At 38.4% G+C, this 25,055-nt stretch overlaps 1 protein-coding gene across 1 annotated transcript; it reads left to right on the top strand.

Moving 5' to 3' along the window:
- Nucleotides 1-17,057: 17,057 nt before the first annotated feature.
- LOC147892569 (BOI-related E3 ubiquitin-protein ligase 1-like) lies at nucleotides 17,058-19,077 on the top strand. The gene is made up of 4 exons (XM_087387305.1): nucleotides 17,058-17,254; nucleotides 17,380-17,516; nucleotides 17,621-17,988; nucleotides 18,092-19,077. The coding sequence occupies exons 1-4, from the start codon at nucleotides 17,202-17,204 to the stop codon at nucleotides 18,626-18,628; spliced, it is 1,095 nt and encodes a 364-aa protein (XP_087243431.1). The 5' UTR covers nucleotides 17,058-17,201; the 3' UTR covers nucleotides 18,629-19,077.
- Nucleotides 19,078-25,055: the final 5,978 nt, after the last annotated feature.

Raw genomic sequence — 25,055 nt, 5'->3', positions numbered from 1 at the left:
TGTGAAAGGCACGAAGCAAATGGACATCACTACGAAATTTGAGTGATTTGATAAGTGAGCTCCATAGTATCACAATGCAATTGGCCACTATTGATGCTAAGGTGGAAGAAGAGGAGGTGATTGCTATGCTCTTAAAGAGCATGCCCGAGCCATATGAGCACCTCATCACAACCTTAAATCATCTCCCCGACCCGAATTTGGAAAGCATTATTAGTGCTTTACTTGATGAAGAGTGCAACATAAAGACAAAGAAAGGAGAGGGCGTATCTACATCAACTCAAGTGCAAGCCCTATCCATGGGTCATGGCAAGAAGAAAAAGTTTTTCAATGGGTTCAAATGTACTTTTTGTAAGAAAAAGGGTCATGATGAGGCCCATCATTTTTTGAAAGACCCTTCACGAAGAAAGTGTCATCATTGTGTCATCTTGTAAAAGATTGCGAGAAGCCATGTGAAGCAGGCAACTTCGTAAGCTCGTCAAATGACACCTTTGATGGAATCCTCTAAGTGAAACAGGAATATGCATCTTGTACATTGGCCTTTTCCTACCGTATGCTATGTAATCTTGTATGCAATGCTCGACATGTAAGTTTCACATGTTGGCATTAAGAGGGGATGTGGAAATCTCTTCCTAGTAGGAGCAAGAGAGAGTGCATCGGTGAGTGAGTGATTAGCAAGCCAATGGGATGTGGGCTTGTGGATTGGGGATGAGGACCCTAATCCTAATATTTGTATAAGTACACACACAAGTTGAAGTGTGTGGTGTGGATTGGAAATCCAAACGTAGGAGCTGGATAGCTCTTGTCCCTTGCTGTCTCTCTTCCACCATTTTTGTTTCATCGAACATTCTTTCTCCTCTTGAGCATTTTGATCCAAGCTTTCTAACAATTATATCAATATGCATAATAGGCTTGGCTTCTATTCATATGTATTTTAAAATATAGTATCTTCCAATTGACTGTACCAACAAAAACATGGCCTATAGATTGTTTATTCCCATGGATTAATTTTTGCTTATGATGAGCAGAGCTAATTCTTTAGGTTGAATAAGATTTTTGAAATACAACCATGTTAAATATAACAATGATTTCCTTTTAGATTTTTCAAACTTTGCTTTTCAAACCACTAAAATAGAGCTCCTTATCTAGAAGTGTCATTTCAACTATTCATGAGAAAGACTATTTTTAGAAAGCATTATGATATATAATTTATCACTGATGATAAGCACTCTAACCACTATTTGGATTTAAAAGGAAATCAAGGAGAGTATGATTTTTATTAAGTCACCAATAGCCCGACTAAAAACATGCACATGCATTACAAATACTTAAAGAAGCCACTCAATCTGCTTTTAATGAGTAGCTACAACATATACTTCCTAGGGTTCAATCGAGAGATTGCATGATACAATTTATTGTTAGGTAAGAGATAGGTTTAGACCAAGAACATAGTGGGTCATTGCACCTTACAGACCTACATGAACCATCATTATTTATAATATAAAGATAGCAATGCAAATCGTCATCTATAAAGCCAACAAGTCATAGAATTCTAAAATGTTTAAGACTTTGGTTAATAATGGAAGGAGCACTCAATACAAGATACGAAATCTTTCAAAAACTCTTTTATAAGAGGTCAACTATCTCGATTTTTTTTACATGATGATAGTAAGAGGCCATTTTACATAGAGATAGACACATTCTAGTTTTATTTATGTATGGGATACATGCTAAAAAAATATGAAGTATGCTTGCCTTGGTAGATTTGAAGTGGATTCAGTTCATGGACTTGCTAATTTATTAGAGATTCTTGCATAAACAGCATCATCTAGGCATCATCATGCTTTCCTATATATCTTTTATGCTAGCTCAGCTTTAAAATATTTCTTTCATTAGCTTGTTGGGTGTAGTTTATGGAAATGCATGAATTCATCAACTATGAAATAACAAAGATCTTATAATGTATATTGTTCTTATCTTGGAAAAAGGTTGCACCATTGATGATTGTTATGTTTCCTTACATCTTGCTAGTTTTTTAATATAAGGGTCTATTTTTAAAAGAAAGGAAAAGTAATGAATCTTGGAGTATTGTCACATGGAGCTTTTAATTATGCATAAAATGTGTTAAGCCCACATACACTCCTAGTATAATACATATCACCTCAACTTTTCCTTCTTCATAAATAATGCATAGGGTGACTTCACTAGAAAAGGTTCAAGCAATATCTAATGGAGCGAAGGTTGTATCAATTCAAGGCATGTGTTTGGATATAAGCACTTCGATAAAGGTAGCCTTTGAAATTTAGTTGTGAACTTCAATTATGGTTTGTCACTTGTGAACCATCATGAAAAAATCGTGTTGTAAAGGTCATCTCTTGTGTAGTGATATAGTTTATTTTGTGTAGGGATATTGTTTCTATTGTATTGATTTAGAATTTTTAAAGACAACATATGCATTACGTTGGAATGAATGCTATGATGGTGGCTTGAACATGTCTAAGTGGTGTCATTCTCAAAGGTGTCAGCCATTCAAATTCAAAAGAGTGATCACTAGTCATAGTACAAGCCTTTCAAAAAGGTAGCATAGGAGCGGGTGGCAAGAATGGAAAGGAGCGCATCTCATAAGCATGCTTGTGGTTATTGTCGCAAGGTGGTTGGCATGTCCATTGTCAATTAGAATAGAAAGAAAAACACAAAATACAAGAGGAAGTGAGATGGTTCTTTTAGACGGTACGAATTCATAGAGAAGAGGCCCATAATAGCGAAGGAGAAGAAGCTTGGGAAGGTTCCAACTTCCAAGGTGTGTACTTTTAATTTTAAAATGGGAAGAGGGGGGACCGGAGGGGCGGACTTGCGGGAGGGCTCAAGATAAAGTCATCGATGACAAATGCACTGGTGATGAGTCCAATACCAACAATTGAACGATTTTTTTCTTTTCCTTCATACATATGCACCCACTCACACATCAATGGCCAACTAACAAGGGGCCAATAGCATGTGGCCTATAGGGGAATAGTGAGTCGTGACCGAACCTGCCAAGATCAAGTGGGCAAATACCCAAACCACTTGAGCTCACAACAATAGCGCGTGGCCTTTGTAGATAGGTAATTTAACTTGCCTAAACCACTTGAGCTATTGACAGCAGTAGGGAGCTTCTCAAGGGAATCGAACTTGGCAGGGCGAATGCTCAAATTGCTTGAGGTGGAGGAGCTTTTCAAGGGAATCTAACCCTGCGTAGTTAAGGTGGGCGAACACCCAAACTGCTTGTGCTGCTAGAGGTATCCAGAGGGTCAAGTTTGCTAGAGGTATCCAGAGGGTCAAGTTTGCTTGTTCAATAGCCGGAGGTGAAGGTCAAATCCTTAGGGAGGAACCCACTTCTCAGCAAGAGCCTTTGCCAACTTATTAGTACCGAGGAAAGGTGCGCCAAGGGGGACTAAATTGTTCGACGACTGCCTAGGCGTTCATATTGACCGAAGTGTTGAGGTTCCCACGGGACACCCGTTTACTTTAGAAAGCGTTACGCATCCTTCAGGGACAATTCAAAGTAGAGCGCGTTTGCCCACCAGCTAGTGAAAGCAACGTTAGTTTACTGTAACGTGAGCGTTCCATCCACCCAACTTCCGCAGTCGCAGAGACCGGACAGAAGACACAATTTGTCTACGGGAGAGCGGTTGTTTGTTCGGTGAACCACAGTGTGAGGAGTCAGGAGTCTGGAAAAGACTAGTCCATAAAACGTGCGTAGGTGGCTACAGAGTACGCAGCTACTAAAAGTAAGTCGGATCATGGCTGCTGCATTTCCTGGGCCGCTGGCTACCTAGCTGACGGAACTTGATGAGGGGCATGGTCTTGAGGAGGAAGCAACCATTTAAAAATTGCAGGATGGATGAATCATGGCCCCTCGGAAGCCTGAAAGAGAGGCAGCAGCTACTACGAAACGCGCAGAACGCGTGAGATGATTCAAACTTCGAGGCCGAGTATAAAGCTCTGTTTTAAAAAATGGTTGTATGATTCAAAGCCAACTTCCAAATTCCAAGCAATGACTTGAGCTTGTCAGGACGACTCCGACTATCTGGAGCAACTCATGGGCCGGCCATGGTCTCTACTGGCGCAGTGGTTGGAAAAAGTAATAGACATGTGGAGAGGGGACTGGAGAGTGGCATTCTTCTCTGATGATTCATAGGGAATGGAGCTGGGCTATGGATAAAATTCATCGTTCAAACCAAAAAACAAAGCCTCGGGACTTCACTATGACAAAAGTCTAGGCCTTAGGGAAGAATAGCCTTAAACACTAGGGGAGACGACCTTCCATGTAGATATCTTATCTATCAAGGGATGGCGTGGACAAATGGAATTTGTTATAATTAAACTAGACAAAACATAGGGAGACGTTTATGCATGGAAGCACTCCACATTGCAAAGCCAATGACTTGCCGGCAACAAGCATTGGGGAGATTGCAAGGAGAGCCCCCTCATCAGGCCTGGCCTGCCCATGGGCCCAAAAGCTTCCTAATAATTGCTACCTGTCTATTCTTTCAAGGGAGTCTTCCTTGCAAGGCCCTAGCAATGTTCATCGCTGCGATGTAGGCACTTCGTGTTGGCACCCCCTCCCCCATCGATCATAATCTTGCTCTTGCCATTCAGATGTGCATGCATCCTGGTCATAAACATACTAGGACAATGCAAGGTAGACTACAAAAACTCCAGATTTATCGCCAATGGTGGCCAAAGAAGCTTCTAGGGCCCATAGGTAGGCCCATGCCTTGCGAGGCTCATCTCACAATCTCCCTATCACTCGGTCAAAGATGCCTACTTGGCAACTCGTTAGCTTTGCAACATGGCGCACTCCCATCAGGTAATCTGTCTCTTCCTTGTCTTTTCCTATGTTTTGCCTCATTTAATTGGCATGAATTCCATTTATCCACACCACCCCCCTCCCATGATATTGTCTTCCTTGGTACCTTCTATAGACCTTTGAACCACCTTTTACAATTCTCACATATATTACACATGTATCTAGAACACACCTCCTTGGGAGCAACCCCTCCTTTGCCCAGCAACTCCACACTAATCACAAGGGATGCAAGACAATTTCACTTGGCCTCTTAGTCAAAGCACTTGCCACATGTGCTCCTCCCACTCTTTCCTTCCATCATCACTAATCACAAGGGAAACAAGACAATTTTCTCTTGACCTCTTAGTCAAAGTAATTGCGACATGTGCTCCCCCCACTCTTTCCTTCCATCATCGCATAGGTACATAGGTACAAGTCTTTCAAGATGAGTTTGTGAACACCATGTAGGCATACACCCAATTACTTATTTTGCTTGTCTAGAAAAGCCATACCACCTAGGCCCACTTGGCCTCCCATCTTCTTCGCATAGTACATAAAACAACTCTCATCCTTTTAACCGAACTTTGAAAGAAAGAATCCAAGCATTTCAAAAAGAACCCAACGTACCCAAGAGGTTTTCACACATAAGTTTGAGGCATGCCTAGTAGAGTGAGTGGGCTAATTGGCAAGAATATTTGTACTATTCTTTCAGTCAAATTGCTTTGATTTTTGTATAAGAAAAGCGTATCTCTTTTTTAAAAAAGACGACAACATCCAAGAAAATTGTCCTTTGGGAAGAAGTAAAATTATTTACAACCACAATAGCATCATGCTAAGAAAATCCTTCCATGTCATCATCGCATTAATATGACATCATTAGCAACAACCTTATTCCCGTTGTCTTGGGCATGCTGGCCAACCTCTATGACATTGCGATGGTGTAACTCCTCCTCTTAACGAGGCATTAATGAAGGCATCACCTGACAATGGATAAAAATAGATGCAATAACTTATTTTTACAAAGCACTAGTATTTCTTTCAAGGGCAAAATTAGGCATCCTAAGGATACTTGGACAACAGTGTTTGGGTCTGAAATGAAAAAATATTTTAAAAAATGAGTTTTAACAGCAATTTAATTGTTGCCAGTAATAGCCAAAATGGCTTTGAAAAGGTGCATTAGCACAATAGGGTGATATGATAGGGGAAAAAAGTCACTCAAGTTTAGCACACTTGAAATTGTTAAGGTGCTGACATCAACTATACATTGAAAGGAAAACAAAAAGAAAAAGCTTGCCTCGCATTTTTATTTTAAATACCAACATCTATTCTAGGAACAATGAGAAGATGTTACATGACTTTTAAAAGAATGATGCTAAGTTGTTGAGTCACTCTTTAAAATCTTATACATAATATTGCAATGATTCAACATAAGATGCGATATGAGATCTTATACACTCTCTTTAAAGGTGTAAGAACGATCTAGTACACAATTTGCCATGTAATTTGGAACTTCTCTGAGAATAGTGAGGTTCCAATCCAAAAATGGGATCGAAATGATAAGAATTATGTTAAGAGGAGATGAAGACATGCTAAAGAAAGAGGCATTCATACTTTTATGAGCTAAAGTAAAGCTTCATTAAAGGGATTAATTTGACACGATGCAATTGGACATTCTCTAGATAATCCAATAACTCTTTTAGGTTGTTCTCTTGAGGGAAAATGAATGTGTGGGTAAAGGCATTGAACAGTTTTCTAGATAAGATGTTGCAAGCTCCTTGTGACTACTTTGTTAGCACAAGATTTTCTAAAGATCAAAGTGATATGAAGAAAGAACCACCTTAAAAAGCTAAAGATGTGTTGGGATAGCTCAAGGTGACTAACAAAAAGGATAGTATCAGGCTCAAATGGAGTGTAAAGGCAACATATTTAAGATTTTAAGGAAAAAGAAGTTATGTTGGATCTCAACTCACAATATATGGAAGGCAAATTCAACAAGTATATGTCTAATGAGGAAATGAGGGAAGAGGATCTACAATCCATTAAAGACTACCGTGATGGATAGCATCATACAGTATGCTTTCCAATCTCGCAGTTAGAGCATCAATTGAGATTGTCATCCCCAATCCATAGAAAGAATAAATGACACATCTCACCTTAGTGCCAATAAAAAAACGTGACAATGCACTTGTGAACCCTTGCTGCATGAGATATGTGACAATCATCTTGTACCAATCATGTGGGGTTGTCAAGAGCAATAACAAGGAAGGAGAATGGCAAATCCAAGGAGTTTGATCTAGCTTAGAAAAGCATGGAGGATCTTGGTAAGATCTTAGAAGCACCGTAATTCTCCCCAAGTCCCCAAGGGTGCCCGAAATATCCTCATGAAGTTCAGTAAATTTTGGAATGACGTACAATTAGCAGTTTTGGTTCTATAAGATGAATGGACAAATGTGATGAAGGATTGATTGATGCTCTTGTTTTATCTAGGTTGACCTTAGAGAAATTTTTGAGAGGATCCTTCACATATAGAAACATTTGACAAGCTAAAAGGAAGAGTAAGGGGATGGAAGAGAAGAGCAACATGTTCTAAACTAGAGCTAAAATTTTACATGGTGTTGAAATGAAACAACGTAAGAGGACCCTTCAATCTTGTTTTGATTTGGAGGAGACTCACTTATGATGGTAGCTTTTGTTGGAATGAGCCATGGTTCAACAATTAAAGTGTCATTCTAAGGAATCATAGGTCGGTATCCTTCCACTCCTCCCAAGGTTGGTTCCCTAAAAGAAGGCTACATAGAAACAAAAGAAGCATATAATTATCCTATGCATGGTGCTAATAGAGAGTGATGATTTGGGATCGAAAAAAGGAGTTTGTACAATCATAAAAACTTGAGTTGTATTAGTCATGATTAATTCTTCATTGTGCAACATAGTGAATCTATAAAGTTCTACAAAACAAACTATACCTACAACTTCTTGGGATCTTTGGACTATTGGTATGAGTGGGAGACATGGAGCTAATGAACTAAAATATAGTTTGATCATAGTGGCATCAAATCCCAATATGCATTTTGCAAACCTCACATATTAGAAGCTCATAGTAATTTGGGTATCATGAAACACACCCTACCTACAGCTTCTCGGGATCTCTAGAGTATTTGTATGAGTGGAAGACATGGATCTAATCAACCAAGATGTGGTTTTATCTAAGTGGCATCAAGGTGTCTCAAGATAAGGTGAATCTTTAGAATATGGTGGGCATAAATGTGAACCTGTAGAATAAGGTGGCTCAAAATGAGGGTAAATGTGAATTACAACGTAACTCTTCACATGGAAGATAGATTCTATAATAAGTTTAAGCATTGGAAGTGCAAAGCAGAGGAGACAAATAAGACCCTGCTTGAAAATGAGGAGTTCTAGTTAGTGTGCAAAAGTGGATAATGCCCAAATATTAAAAGTCATGAAAGGAATTTATTTTTTAAATATCTAAAGCTGATGAGTAGAGAATCTATTGAGATCATTCATACGTCCATGGGCTACATATAGTCCTTGAGAAAATTTTTGTGTATGCAAAACCACATAGGACAATCAATTGGTAAGTGTCTCTAACTCTCAGTGGCAATTATCTTGTGCACCCACTATGTGTGAGGTCCAATGACATTTAAAGCATATTTCCTTTTGAGGAGGCTTATAAGCTAATCAATTTGTATCAATATATAAGATTGAGGGTCAAAATAAAGATTTAAAATACGGGGAGAGCTTTAAGAACTCAAGATCAGACGTTCATCATCCCTCTGGCAACATCCATTTCCTCTTTATCTACTTCTTGGAATACAAAATTGTTTTTTAACCTAAAGGTTTCTCTAAGTTAAAAATCAAACATGATCTAAGTGCCTCGATTGCTTTATTATATGCATTTGCAACATGACATATGAGTTCTCACTTGTATTTTTCACAAGTATGATCCACTAATGTCATTTCAGTAGTACATAGATCTCAATTTTTGTGATAAATTTCATTCACTATCTCCATTTACTGTGTTTAATTTAGGACTTGTGGGACATTGCAGTGTTTCTATTTGTTGTCTACATTAGTGCATATATTTTACACATATATGCTTGTCATTACCATCTCCTTAATGGGAAAAGCATCAAATGAATTCCTTAGGTAGAATCTAGGAACTTTTTGGAAATGTTTGCTTTTTCAAGGAACCATAAGAGTAAAAAAGCTATAGTGCGTCTTTGCCACCATTGTGTCACAATATCATTCTTTTTCTTGACCTCTTTGCATCTAATGGTGTCTCTACAGGATTTAAGGATGGCATGCCTAATCCTATTTCTTGGATATATGTAGTGTTTTATATTTAGTTTCCTTCATTTAAAATTGAGGCACTTGTATGCATGTGCAAATTTTTATAAACATGCATTAAAAAGTAGTCTCATATGGTTCTAGTGACTAGAAAAAATATATTCGTTTGGAAGCTCCTTGATCATCAAAGAATATGTATCTTCATCATTACCAAAACACAATTGTTTCTTGGTAGAGGAGATGATTATGGAGAACTAGGTTCCTCGTCTTTAAACTTTGGCACTATGTAGGAGTTGAATTTGTCACCCAAACTTGTAGGCTTAAACTTGGTGAAAAAATGCTATGCTACTTTATGCCCCTGTGGGTTCCTCATGGTGACATTGGCACTATTTAGGATCTAAGATCTTCACCACTAAAGGCATAAACTTGGTGTGAAAGGATGATATGTTAGCATACTTCATCATGGATGCCATATGGTTGAACAAGTTATTGCCTTGTGAGTCAAGGATAGTGCCCATAAAATCATACCTGACAAGTCTTGAAGTCTAAGAGGATACATCCTTTGTAGCTCAAAACACTTGACTATGTAGCATGATGGAGCTTGGGGATAGTCACAAGACAAAGAAAATGCAAACCAAAGGTCTCCTATGGAGTCTAGGAGCATGATGAGATGTGGAGTTAATTGCTACAACAAGAATTGCTTCCAATTGTGAATGACTTCAATTGGCAAGAACAAGGATCATTTTCTTGGAACTTCATCTTGTCAAGGAAAAACCACATGGTGCATAAGGTATCTACTAGTACTAAGTATATTTATCTACTAGCATACATTAAATAGAACATTGCCACACTTTAACTTCTATCTATTCTAACTCAATCATCCCATCTCTATGATATTATAATAGAAAAAAACTATACAAATATCCCGAGGGGTTCACTCTTCATAAACCACATATACTACGTTCGAGCAAGTATGTAATTTTAATATCCCTAATCTTGGATTTTTACAATTTCTCATGTAATTGATACCCCCCCCCCCCCCCCCCCTTGCATGTATACATTTGAAAATTTGAAATTTCTTTGGGGTCCCTCCATAAATATACACATATAAATTATACCGAATTGCTATTTTATGCATCCCTCATGCATGTAAATGGCATGTAAGTCCCCCTATTAAAAAAATACCCTTCCATGCACTAATGTGCTATGCCATTGTACAACTACAAAGAAGCTATAACAAGCTATTGCAAATTCATTCACTTATATTTCCATTAAATTAGTGTACAAAGTGGATTCTCAAAATCACTTTATCCAAATTAGTTTGGTTGGCTCATCCTACTTACCTTTACCTAGTACTAAGTATGCACCCTTCACATGGCTATGAATCTTCTTTCAAATACAAAATACTCTTGAATTGTGCAAACTCAAATCCTACTCCAAGACTAAGCGTTGAGATTTTGTTGGGCCTTTTCGTCTTCTTCAACTCCTAGAATAGTAGTGCGCTTTTGCAACTCGTAACCTTAAAACCAAGATTATCTTAGGTTTAAATTCAAGAGGCTTTCTTAACTAGCCTCTCATGTGAAATTTTGTTTGTAAAATTTACCCTAGTATTTACCACTTGCCTTTGTTGTTAACTCTCATGGAACATGTGCAAAGTATATGAGGCATTGATCAATTATGAAGCTATCATTTTGATAACTATTGATTAAAAACCTCCTACAACTTTCTATTATTGACTTTCATAGGTGGATTTATCACAAATAAGTGCTTCGACATTACTACTAAGCCTAGGGACCACAAGCAATTGATTCAAATGTTTGGATTTATTGGAGACAATAAGATCAATATTTTTGTTCATAGAATCGATTGAATGCTAATAACATGAATGGAAAAATATAATAGATGTGAAACTAGTAAATCATAGTTTGAAGTGTTTTGTTGAAACCCATCCTTGCTTTTGGATGATTCCATGAAATGAGGTGATAAGTGAGGACAAAAATTACTATTAATAAGAGTATTTGAGAACTCATGGCTGCTTGAGTCTCTAAAACCATATTTAATATCTATAGATGTTTATGGCTTGATTCATATGTAAATTGATACAGATACCATTTTCATGTATTCTTATAAAAAGTACAAGTTATAAACATTGTACTATGGAGCAAACAAGCCACAAAACCATTATTGAAATGTTAAAAAAGATTTGACATGAACAATATTAAAAGATCCCAATAGGTTTAATTATATGGCACAATACAAATATCAAGTCAATATCTAGTGTCCCATTTTTTGAGAGTGAACATTGAGGATTAATCACTTTTAATCAAGAGTTGTATACATTCTCATACATAATCTTGTCATACATATGGACTCTTTCGCTACTAGTGATAATTATTTTGATTAATTTGCTCACCTGAAATACGACTCGATCTACCAATATGGAACCATCAAAACAAGAGTTTTGTTGTTTTGGAGAGTGACAATGTTAAGGCATCATGGTAGAATGTGAAAAGCGTACAAGTTACATTGTATCATATACAAAATAATAGTTTAAATAGTACAATCAGCAATAGGTCTTAGTGCTCATAAATCTAGATAATACGTAAATAACATCTATTATAAAGTTCTTGAAGTCTTATACAAAAGGGGCTACCTAATGCCCTAGGCATTTTAAAGGACACAATGACATATGTAGAGGCTAAGACAATTATTCCATATACAATATTGGGTGACTTTACCAAATAACTGCAAGGCACATATTAGTGTTGTTTAGTAAGGTGCCACTTTGAGGGATCTAACGTCAAAGACCGTATGCTGACATGTGCAAAAAAGAAACAAAAAATCAACCCTTTTACTAAAGCGACTAGGTTAATCACTCTCAAAGCATACACAAAGGCACCATTGAATCAAGATCTATATTACTAACCACTTCACAAAGAAAGAATAGGAAAAATGGGTACCTTTTAATTAATTAACTTTTTAGTCTCCATTCCTTATACATAACAATCGGACTGCCTATTTTCATGTCATGTGCCATTCATTTAAATTGACATTCATGCTATTTCAACTCTCGGACCATCTATTAGCTGCATCCATTGATATCAATGCATAATTCGATTTCATATCTCACAATGATTACATATATATTATAATGGCAATGAAATGAATTACATGAATCTTCAAATCATGCCAATGCTATGATGTTATTAATATTACGAGTGGTTAGCAAACTAGGAAATTTAATGTGATGAGATGATACTTAACTAAGATATACAAAAAGAAGACTTATTATGAGCTTATTATAAGTTATGCTAAAGGCCACTAGCCTATAGTTATCTTATTAATCTATGATATATACACATATCTTATATCATGTAAAAGACAAATAATGTGGATGCTTCACTAAAGCTATACTACATTAAGGGTAGAAAAAATGATTTCAATATTAATGAAGCCTATAGCTTACATAAATGAAGTATTCTAACTTCCTTTGCCTTACAATGCACTCCTTAAGCACTTTATTTTAAAGGATGGCACGACTCAACTGATCATTTTAGAAATTGGTCACCAATGTTAGATTCTCTTAATGTTGGAACATTAAATCTGCTAATGAATATAGGGGTAGCTAAAAATTTTCATTTGTTGTAGGAACTACAGTGGGTGGGGCAATTTAGTTAAACGCTCAAGCTCTAGCTGTACATGACATTTATAGAGCATGTAAATGCAAATAAAAAGAGATCATCCTTTGAGAAATTTAGAGGATAATGCAAAGGCTAATTGACAGTCAATCCATAGACTAAAAGAAATGTTCAAATTGGTTAACTTGGGATTGAGAGGTGTAATAGAGTTTCCCCTATAGGGGAAACTCTTTGTTACGTCAGCCATAATCACGGAAGCCTAAGGCTTGATTATGGTGAGGCGGGAAACCAGAGGGCTCGACAGCACTTGTAGAGCAAGGCCTAGAGGGCTTGGGTCTACTAGGCTCACACCTAGGCCTAGGCCATAAATGAGAAGCTACAAAAGAAGTCCAAGAGAGGACTCGTATGCTAATGTCCCCTATGGGACACATGGCACTAGTTGGGAAGGCCACATGGCAAGTGTTGGGCAAGCGGGAGGATTCCAGAACAAGGGGCTCATAGGGGATCCGTGGCTGGGTGGAATTGAATGAGAGAGCCCTCCTTGGTTGTAACACTCTAAATAAGGGAACGTGCCTAAGAAAGTTGTTAATTAAGTTGAGTTAGAATGACCTCATTGGGTTGTAGCCAAGTGAGTCATAGAAAATGAAAGGACCATGGAAATGGTGAAAAGAAATTATGTCTACTATATGGGACATAATAAGAATTTGGCAAATACAAGTTCTTCCATTTGAAGTCACATAACTAGTTGCCCCTACGAAATACAGTAGTTCTGGGCATAAGCTTTCATTATCTTCCACTGTGGGGAGCGATGGCTGTAGTAAGCAATCTCCATCTTTGTATTTTCTTTTCCTTATTGTTGATGGAAATTGGTCTTGGATACATAGACATGTGCATCCACATTAGCTATGATGTGGCCACTTTAGGCCAGTATTTTGTTTGGCTAAATGGTCGATTAAAAATCAAGTAGTTTCTTAGTTGGAATGATCACTATATTGTCCAATACTTCCAGTGGTGCAAGCTTGGGGAATTAGGTGCTAAATTCATAAAAAAATTTGGCATCTATGCAGAACTCCCTATTAGAGGTGCAAGTTTTTAAAGAGTAAGAGGGTAAACCTTACTATTGAAATATTGTAGGCCTTGAAATCGTGTTGTTTTTTAAGCAAGAATTGGTATATTGTCCAACACTGATAGCGGTGCTAGCTTGTTGTCATAGCAACATAAAGGAAGCAGTAGATGCTCCATTCATAAGAAATTTTAGGCATGTATGCATAACTCCACCGTTAGAGGTGCAAGCTTAGTAGTTGTGAGTAGCAAGTCCAAGAATTAATGTCTTTGCAAGCAACCTCCAATGTAGTCTAGGTAAGTAAGAGGGTAAAGCTACTTCAGGCCTTGATCAATTTGCCCCTTCTCATGTTTTTTGTCAAGTCTCATAATATTGGGTGTTTTCTCCCTTGAGGTGTGTAACAATAAGTTAAGTCTTTGGCAATGAAAATAGGATGGCATCTACATAAGTAGACCATGTATAGTTCCAATTTGAGGTATATGATAACAAGTTATATTGATTGCATTGAAAATAGGATAGTGCCTACATAAGCACACCAAGTATAGCACTAATCAACAAGTTTATAGCCTATTGTGGCGGTGCACTTCATGTGAATTAATGGTTTAGAACGAGTTGGCCCTTCGACTAATGCTAATATTAGTGTCAAAATTCAGTTTTATTTCTAAGTTCTCTTTCCTATGTAATCCAATTATGTAATTGAACCAAAAGTTTTATCTATATAATAAAGAATTGCTCTTTTATGGCTAAATATTATTGTCCAAGCTAGTCCATCAACACTGGATTCCCACTAGGGTTGAATAGGCATGTTGAGTAGAGTTTGCATAGGAAAAAAGGTTGCTAATAATTTTTAAAAACTATCAATTCCCTTGTCTAGGAATGGTGCAACACTGGTGCAACTATAAGCATTGGTTGCATGATGTACATTCTAAGAGTGTCATGAGTCCATGCTATTAGGTGGTATACGTTGGAATTAGAGTGAGTGCTACTAGTAGGAATGAGCATAGCATTGCTAATTAGGCAAACCAAGATGATTTTATTATGTCCATGCTTTTAAGTCATTAGAGTTGCAAGCAAGCGTGCAATAAAAGGGACCCTTAGTGGTCAATGGGGAATGAGAAGTAAGGCCAAAATGGTAGATATATATTTCTACTACAGACAATCCTTTGGCTAGTGCCTATTGGGGGTGCCCAAACTATACATGATGTACACATCACTTTTGCCCACTCACACAAGAAACCATTGCCTAGATTTTTGAATTTTAAAGCAAGGCACACACAATTAGGTTTGGGCAAATGAGGTGCACATGAAGTTGACCACCTAAATTAGTAAGCCCAACAACTGAGGCTACCATAGAAGGGACCCTTAGTTTTTTAAGCACATTTCCATGCCTTTGATAGGGGATTTGTACTACAACACATTACTTGGAAAAAAAATAAAAGCAAAAAACATGCATTGTCTGCAAACATGCATGAGTGCGTGAGATAGCCTTCTTATCATCAAAAGCAATTATATGCTATGTTGCAATGAAGTGAGAATGCTTAGCATGAATGTAAGGTTATATTTGTAGTGCATAACCATGGTAATTACAAAAGGGAGGTCCTAATTCGAGTTTCTATGAGGAAAAATGCTTAAAGGAAGATACTAAGAGACTCATTAGTGTACTATAAGACAAGTTGGTGCCTACACCAAGCAAAGATAGGACACACAAGAACAAGCTAGGCCTTCCTTGGCAGAGCTTATGTGGGTCATAGTGAGACCATAGTTGTTTTTTCAATGGAGGGCACACATTGTGGAGCCATGTTAATGATGGCATGCACTTTTCATTGTTGGTTGAAGAGAGAATCTTTGCGTGCTTTGTGACAATGCTAAGGCAAAAAATACACGTAGTACCCTGAAAAAGAGGAAACCCTTTCCTATGTGAATGTTGCTAACTCTGAAAGCCCAAAGAAATCCCTGAATTATTAGCAATCAAGCCAGTGAATGTCACCTTCATCAAGGTGGAGAGCAAGGAGGTGCTTATTTTCAGGGCCAGCATTTCATGTCATTGGCCTTGGAAATAGGATATGCTCCCTTATTTTCATAGTGCCTTCTTAGGTGACAAACAAGGGGACTAGTTTGCTTCTTCCCATAATATACAAGGAGTGGCTATTGCACAAGTGAGGGGATATGCTTTAAGAGCTTATGTTATGGAGAGGAAAAAGAGAGTGCACCATGAGAAATAAAGGAGGGGAAATAGAGGAGAGCAAGGCAAACAACACTCCATACTTGAGACCTAGTAAAATGTTAATGTTACACTTCTCTTATTTAGTGTCTCATCCTCACTTTGACATTGTATCATGCATGAGTTTAAAAAACTTCAGAAAAGGGAAAAACATCCAATTGAACCACCACTATTTCCCCTCTCTTTCACTTGAATCACACAGGAGCGCATGGACGCAACAATGTGTGGGGGTGGGTAGCGGTAGCAACAGCGGGGGTGTGCTGGTATCCTTTTGTTTTGGAACTTTGTGTTTTTCCTCATAGAAGCTGTGGAGGGTGTGTTGAAACCGTGGTTAAATAAGCATTAAGTAAGAAAGAGAAGGTGGTTCTTTCTGTTCAAGGTACAATAACAGACCTGTGTGGGCCGAGGGCTTGTTGTCCACTTCTGTGGCCAGCTTCTGTAAGGGTTCTGTATTGGACTAACCCCCTCTTATATTTTCCTTCGAATACAATCGGCTGGTTTTCTTTTATTTTAAAAAGAAAAGAAAAGAAAGAGAAGGTGGATATGCCCTCAAGTTTTCCTGCTAGCCCTTGCCGTTGCTAAAAGTGCCATAACTTTTTTATTTATAGTGGCTAGCCATAACACTTTTACTGACCCAATTTCCCCTCTCTCCTCTCATGAAGGCTAGCGTTTTTGCGCGCGGGAACCCGACAACAAGAATGCGGGGTCGACAGGTCAAATGCCTCCAAAATGAGAGCTACGTACAGAGGTGTTCACGCGAGAGGGGTGGTGTGCGAGCGACCCTGAACCAGAGAAAGCTGACCCGAAACTGGTGTTTCTATTCGACGGGATGGCAACGAGGTGGAGTGGGGTGAGCAAAACCCGGACTCGGGTTAAAGGGAGAAGATGGATTAGTGAAGTTAATAATGAGAAAGGAGGATTAGAGGAGGTAATGAAAAAAAGATGAAAAGGCCTTAAGGGTTTAAGAGGTGAGCTTTCTTTATTATCTTCTTCCTTCTTCATCAACAACAACAACAACAACAAACGGCCTGGTCTTTTCTGTGTATTTCTTCATCGCCATAGCCAACCTCTCCCTTCGTTCTTTCTTCATCTCCTTCATCCCTCCATAGCCAATCCTCCCCTCCTCCTTCCCTTGCTCCCTCCATGGCTGTTCAAGCTCAGTACCCTTCCAACATCCTCCAGGACTTCCGCAAACGGTTCGTCCCCTTTCCTCCCTCGCATTTCGGCCTCCTCCTCCCTCCCTCCCTCCCTCTCTTCATCCCTTTTCATGCACACTTCTCCTAACGCTTTTCCTTTCTTTGCTTGTTGATTCCGATTGCAGCGCCCGGTCCTCCGCTGCCAACAATGAGAATCGTAGCTTCCCCCTCCCTGCAGCAGCCAGCAACGCTGCCCTCGGCTTGGTGGAAGACTTGCAGCTCCAACCTGTGGCCGCTAACTTGCTCCGGATTTACAACTCAGGTGGAACATTATCTCATTATGCAAAGATTCATCTCCTGGCGATCCTTTTCTTGCAACTGTCAAGTTTCGGGCGTTCTCTAACGGATTGTTTATTTGTCCCACAGTTCCGGGCTTGAATGTCACGGTGCAACCTGTCCTCAACACCGCACCTATTAGTGAACCGGAAAACGAACTGGCATGCAATTTATCCGGTTCAAGGAAACGGTTACGGGATGGCGAAGATTTGCTTGCGAGGCAGCACTCTCCCTTCTTCCCACTCGCAGATTTTGAGCAAATTAATCCCAGCAATGCTTTCATTGTTTCAAACTCGGGCGTACCTATCTCAACTGGATTGCAATTGGCCTACGATGATACGCGGCTTACTCAAGCTCCAACTTCGACGAGCGGGAGGGGTGCTTCAATCCTGAGTGATGAATTTCAATCGCAATACATGAAGCAGAGGGAAGAGATTGATCAGCTCATTAAAATTCAGGTCAGCCTTGTTCGTTTCTTTCCCTATATGTTCCGGTGAATTCTTGTTGTGTCGTTCTGATTTAATGTATGTGATGTTGAGCTGACGAGAATTGGTCCTTCAGGGGGAGCGGATGAAGCAAGCGCTCGAGGAGAAAAGACAGAGGCACACCAGGGCACTACTGGCAGTAATAGAGGAATGTGTAATCGCGCGGCTAAAGGAAAAAGAGTTGGAGGTTGAGAAAGTTAGCCGTAGGAACTTGGAATTGGAAGAACGTGTTAGACAGCTCAGCCTGGAATCTCAGATCTGGCAGAACATGGCAAAAAACAATGAGGCGATGGTCTCAACTCTCAGGAACAATTTGGAGCAGGTAGTAGCACAGAGCCGGGATCAAAGCAAGGAAGGCTGTGGCGAAAGCGAAGTTGATGATGCGGAGTCCTGCAATCACGGCGAATCGGGTGATGCTCATGCCCGCACATTGAAGGAGAACAGGGACCTCAAGGAGCAACGGAGCTGCAGGATTTGCCGAACTAATAACGTCTGCATTCTCCTCCTTCCCTGCAGACACCTCTGTCTCTGCCAAGATTGCGATGCTCGTCGATCTGATTGTCCTCTTTGTGGAGCTCGCAAGAACGCGAGTGTCCAGGTTTATATGGATTGATTCATGGTCCATCCTCATTGTCACGGCCAAACCAAATATGCTACTCATCGTTTCAGCGTTTTACCTTTCTGCTTAGTCGGCTCTCCAAAGCGGCTATGAGATTGAATGGGGCATAACATGATCACTGTGCATTTCATCGGATCAACTCGAGCTCTTCAACTGTTATGATCAAAAAATATCTCGACGTGGTCATCTCCAAATGTTTTGATAGACTGTGTCACATAACTATATAATGTTGATAACTTTAGGGTAGTTTAGGTTGAAACATTTGGTCATGACCATCACCTAAGGACTTGTACATCAAAGTAGCTCAGCTGGTCGAGTGGCAGTATCCATCTCCATATATGCATTGGCTTGATCCGCCAATTGATAGTTTTGACTCACATTTTGAATACGAATCTTCCGCCCAAATTTCGTCTTTATATAGCTCTGGTCTTCAAACAATTTTATGCGCATCTACATTTGTATTTAGGAAATATGGCATGTATGAATGCTTGTAATCTATTCTTTCTAGCTATACTGCATTCACAAAATCTGAATTGCTAATCGTTGGCTATTCTGTGACTGGCTTGATCATGGTTCTATTGTATAATCTCTTGGGAGTCTATCCGGGACATGGGTTCTTTCAGGTGTGAGGATTTGATTAAGTCCAATTTCATTGGGACCCATGATGATTCAGCCCACTGCGAAACTATTTTTGCAAGCCCTTTTTATCATGAACCCTACGAAAATGGGACAAAAGCTGATGAGTGAAAACCAAATTCAAGCAAATAGCAGTACTCTTGAATGAATGAAAAGGGAGAGGATGGCATGAATGAATTAGGGCAGTAAATGAACTGGCGTTTTTCAGTTATAAACTTTTCTTAAATTTGCGAAATGTAACGGGAGTCGATGCAAACTTCTCCTAAGAAGAGTTCCAGGTATTTTGTTCTCGTATGATTGGAATAATTGTTTCAATTTACTATCTCGTCAGCTGTACGAGACTTGATTTGTAAAACTCGTAGGGCCGGTGTTAGAGCTAGAAAAAGTGTGAAATGATATATTTGGTATGTTGGATTAGCAGCTTCAGTTAATAATAGACATTTGTAGTGTTTGTAAGATCTATATATGCAGGAATCTGGAGGTAAAAAGGAGGAAATGTTTGGGATCTGTTTTTTGGATGTGCAATTGATATACCCTTTATATTAGCGTTAAATGACCCATATTGGGCATTTGCCGAGATAGACTTGGCAATAGACCATCAAATTCTCGAGCAACAATCCTCCATCCTTGATGTCTGTTTTTTATAAAATAAATAAATAAAGCCGACTTGTATTAAGGGGGAGGTCAAGCCCCAGGGAAGAAAACCTAGATACAAAACCAAAACAAAAGTTGGCCCAGCTAAAGGGCAATTGCCCAAGGCCTACACTGCCACGTAGTTCCCAGACACTACAAAAAGTGGATGATCTTCAAAAGACATGCCCCTAACAGAAAGTCCTTCCTCATATGCAGGACCCCACAATCCGAGACAATCCTTTTCAATTCATCTACAATCATCGAATCTCTGACACCCATCGGAATCTGGCGGCGGAAAATCAAGGTATTACGGGAGTACTAGATCGCCAAGCATACACATGCTCTGATATGCACCCAGCTACAAGCTAAGGTCGATGGTAACTTAGCTGTGTCCCCCGACAACACTAACTTCCAATTAAGCTCGAATGCCTGCCAAAGCCCTGCAAGTTTGACTGCTTTCTCCACCTATTTCCAAACCTGCCTGATAGTGAAACCTGAAACCTTGATGTTTATCAACACTTTTAACTTTCAACATAGAAACCTGAAACCTGCAGTGTGCATGATCTACAATGTCCAGTTTTTGTCATTCGTTTGCTTGTGTTTAAAAATTTCAATTTCCCTTGAAATTGGATGATCTAAATTATGATCTTGCAATCACACAAAATGGTTTGAAAACTTGTTGGGCTTTTCACACACTTGAGGAATCATACATTCACCCAAACCAAATACATCTCTCTCTCTCTCTCTCTCTCTCTCTCTCTCTCTCTCTCTCTCTCTCTCTCTCTCATGTTGGAGCGGATTTGCCCTTCAATTGTCTTTGATGAAACAAGGAAAAAATAAGAGAAAAAAAAATTCCTACAAAGGCACTTTAGTGATTACTGAGAAAGACCATAGTACCGCATTCAAAAGTATCGATTCTTATTGTACCCACAAACTTACAAAAGGTGAGTTATATTTCTTTATCTTTGTGAAGTGGCAGTGAGTGCAATGGGTGCAAGGTCACCATCCAAATGAAAAAATGGAAAAACCACATAATTATTAAAGTATGTTTACTTTTCAAGAGGATGCTTTAGGTGTATATACTCCAAATAATTGGTTGATCCTTTAACCACATTTTTAGCCTTCTGGTTGGGATGACAGGCTTTTTTGAGTGTTTTGCTAAAAACTTTTGCTCCACAAACAACAATTTGCCCTTTTGTTGTGATTTAGATTGGAAATGGAAGCTTAAAACAACAACACTATGAAGAAACATACCAAATGTGCCAAAACTATGAGAGTAGGTTCTAGACTCATAGACATTTTAGTAAGTTTAGTTTCCTCTATCTTTTAAGGTCAAAGGAATGGTAAATCTTGCAATCAAGGATAAACATAAGTAAGATGTTGGTATGTTTGAGTAATGTGTTATCTAATGGACCTATGCATGCTTATGGGGGCATTCCATGTCTTGCTAGGGCATACCATGTGGGTAATACTCATCCAACTATTAGCACAAATATCTACCCATTGAGGCAAGAATAGAAAATCTAATAGCAAGGACTTAGAAATGGACTCGATAGCATCATGGACACAATCGACAAAATTGATGATCATTTAAGTTACAAATTGTTGGACGAGGGAAACAATTAGGTGTCTAAACTAACAAATCAAAATGTCTAAGGGCCTTAGATGAGCAATGTAATTTCATATACACAAAACTGTGAGTGTATCATGGTCTAAGAAAAATGTGCGATTCATCATTCGTTTATAGTTGGGCTCATAAAAGAAGGGCCAATTATAAAAGAATGTGAACCCTCTAAGGGTTCACATTAGCTTACTCAATATACATAAGCTTCAGATTCTTTAACAAGTATGATCTCATCATCATGAAGCTATCTAGATCATAAGTCAATTGTAGGGTAAATCAATAAAAGGCCAAATGGCAAGTTGTTGTAGTGCTAGTGCTGTCTATCAAATTCCACCTTGAAAAACACATCTGTAAATGTTTGATACCTTTAAGCAAGTGAATAAAGAAAAGAAATCAAGCTCTCAATGACAATGAAGCATTCAATAGTGTATGTGGTATTGTAGCGTTCTTCATAATGTAGTGTTCCATGGAGCTTGAAGATGCCTTTTGTTGCTCACAAAAGAAACAAATCAACTACCGTAATATCTTGCGCTTACAATCCCCATAAATGAAAATGAGGATGTGTAAATGCTTAATATGTGAATGATTTGATTATGGAGCATTGTTTGTCGATAGGCCCATCTATGCACTAGGATTTGACCATTCGACACTTGCTGTTAGAATCATAACAAACCTTACCGATCTTGTGGTTCGTAATATGTTTGCATCTCTTTGCAATTCAAAAGAGTTTTTTATATCCCATTGGATACATACATTGAACATCAATATAGACCCTTCCATATTACTTTTAAAAGAGATAAAAGGCTAAATAATTGGCTTCACTACACGTCGAGATGAAAAATATCGAGATTACAAGTTCATGTAGGCTTGAAAACCTTCATTTTATTGCAAAACAAATCAATTCCTAGTCTTGAATGTCTTATAAGAAAGGTATCCAAAGAGAATATTGATCTTTTTTATGCCATGCATATACAAAATGATCTTTCAGTCCCTTTGCCTATACAATTGTTTAATTCTACAAAGGTTTTTGCATAGGTTGTGTAATAGCGCAATTTTGAGTAATGTTTCACACAATGGATTCACATGACATTATGCAGTAAGAGCAATGTAGAAAGTGATGTGTTAATTTGAAAGCATTAGAGTAGCTAGAACTTTAAATTCATATGTGATTAAATATATAAGCCTAACATTACTTTTACAAAAAATGACTAGCAAAACTTAATTAATAGGTACAAACAAGGAAAAAAATGACATTGTCAAGCAAATTTTAATTAATAGGTACAATAAGTAGGGCATTGCCTAGACAACAATAGCAAGTTAAGCATATCTACAAATACATATTTGCATCTATTTGGCCACATCATTGAATTTGCCACCCATAGACATTGTTGCCAAATGTAAACCATCATTGTAAATTCCTTTTTATCAACAAGGACTCACTACTAGTAATCTCGAGTGAGAGAAGATTGTCTGGCTTTAAATTGTCCAAATCTGTACTAAGATTTGACCTTTGAGAATTTACCATAGTAACACAAACGTAGAAGGTAGACCAATATCTCCCAACATCCAACACATGAAGGAACCTTTTGAATTGATTTCATGCATTATCCTAGCATATTGAATGGCATAGAGCACCTTCCTCCACACTAGCTCCAAAATAAGTGATTGATTGTCTCATACAATCTAAAGGGATGATGTGAATCAATCAGTAGAAAGTTGGCCAATTTTTTTCAAGTATCTAAAGGTAATGAAAGAGGACTTTCCAAAGATAACTTGTAATGTTAACATCACATTAAAATTTGAGACTCATATACCTCTACATGTATCAAATACATGTCATGAAGTAGGGCATGCTATTTTTGTGTAAATCCATATGTTCATTCTTTGAGTATTTGTTTCTCAACATAAGAATTCTCTCATTGACTTGTATTGATTAATGTCTACCCTACATTGCAAAAGAGATCACATGAGGGCACTAATGGCCATCTTTAAACATGGACTCCTTAGTGATGACCATTGTTATTGTTTTGGCCTGAAACACAACCTAATGTAAAATTGAAGGTTAAAAGTCATAGTTAAACACGTTTGCTACTTGAAATTTTCTAAGATGTATGATGGTAAATCATTGAGCTAGTAATTGAAATGATTTTTTGTTATATTAAACTTTTTTATTGTATGCATGTATGGAGGATGCCATGTTTGCCCCTTCAACCTTGAAATTGAGTTCCCTTCGTGTTCTACTCATGATTATGCTTGTTATCATATGTAAATTTCATTTGGCACTTTTTGCTACCACGTATGTGGTCTTCTAGATTTTTTGTCCATACTTTGCTCAATAGATGAAAAATCTACTCTACAAGGGGATGTTTATGAACAATTTTGAATGAAAGCTCTTGTAGATGGATGTAGAGCTACTTCCATTCATAAGGAAGATAATTTTGAATTAGAGCTCTTGTAGATGGATGTACAACTACTTCCATTAAGCATATTCCCAAGTAATTTGTTGATTCTCTTGTGTGCATTAGTAGGAGGCTTGGTTGATTGAGAGCATTATGCATGTTCATGGTTTCAAAACGTGTTGTGACCATTGTAAGTAGTATACATTGATATGAGATGTGAACTTACTCATAGTGAAAGATATGAACCTTGTCGTTCAAGATTTAGATGCTAAAGTTGAGAGGAAAGCACAAACCGACCAAATGATGGGACTCGGAACTTCCACTTGTTGGAGTCTTGGAGGGGGAAAAAACAACGTAATTAGTCATCTTATTTCCACCTTTGATTTGAATATTTTGGGAAAAGGATATTTGTAGTCTTTGAAAGGAGATTTGGACTATAGATATGTTTATGCGTCATGTGGGTTGTCAAGCATTATCTATCTTCCATGCTCGAGATGTCTTCTAGTGCACGGATTGAGCACTGCGCATTTATTTCGACCACCACTCAAAAGAAGAATTCAGTTTCCAATCACTTTGATTCTCGGGAGCTGATTATTACAGCAGGTTGGAACAGAATCTCATGGTTGGATGGTTACAAACACATGCTGGATGAAAATCTTTTTGGAACAAAAATAGGCGCAGTATAGTCATATGTAGACAAGGCTTTTCAAAAGAGAAATGTCTGATGGTCATCTGTAATTGACTGGTAAAAGGACCGCGGAGAGGGGACTATGCTAAAGCCTTACGCAAAGACTTTAGATGGTACGTCTTTGAATAGAGGCTGATCTTTCATGTGCTTTATTCTGGTCATGGGTTATGCGCGTTTCTGGAGAATCAAATTCAATCAGCTTGTAACTTGTCACCATATCACGATTCACGAGCCGAAGAACCATTCTGAATTTCTGGAGTCAGGAAGGTACCACTTGAGCCGTTCACGACTTTGCCGTGGTTGCGAAAAGCTTACACGAGCGACAAGTGACAGGATTTGACAGGCGATGATAGCTCCCCCCTACGGCTACGGATTTGAGTAAAGAAAGGCGAGGCGAAAAGAAGTTTTTACGCGAAGTGTGAGTTTGCGGGTAGTAGGGTA

Source organism: Dipteris shenzhenensis, chromosome 16, assembly GCF_047967505.1.
Source record: "Dipteris shenzhenensis isolate YYH24624 ecotype China chromosome 16, Dip_SZ_1.0, whole genome shotgun sequence".
Lineage (NCBI taxonomy): Eukaryota > Viridiplantae > Streptophyta > Polypodiopsida > Gleicheniales > Dipteridaceae > Dipteris > Dipteris shenzhenensis.
Note: the sequence above shows the minus strand (reverse complement) of the source record. Positions and strands in the feature narration are given on the sequence as shown.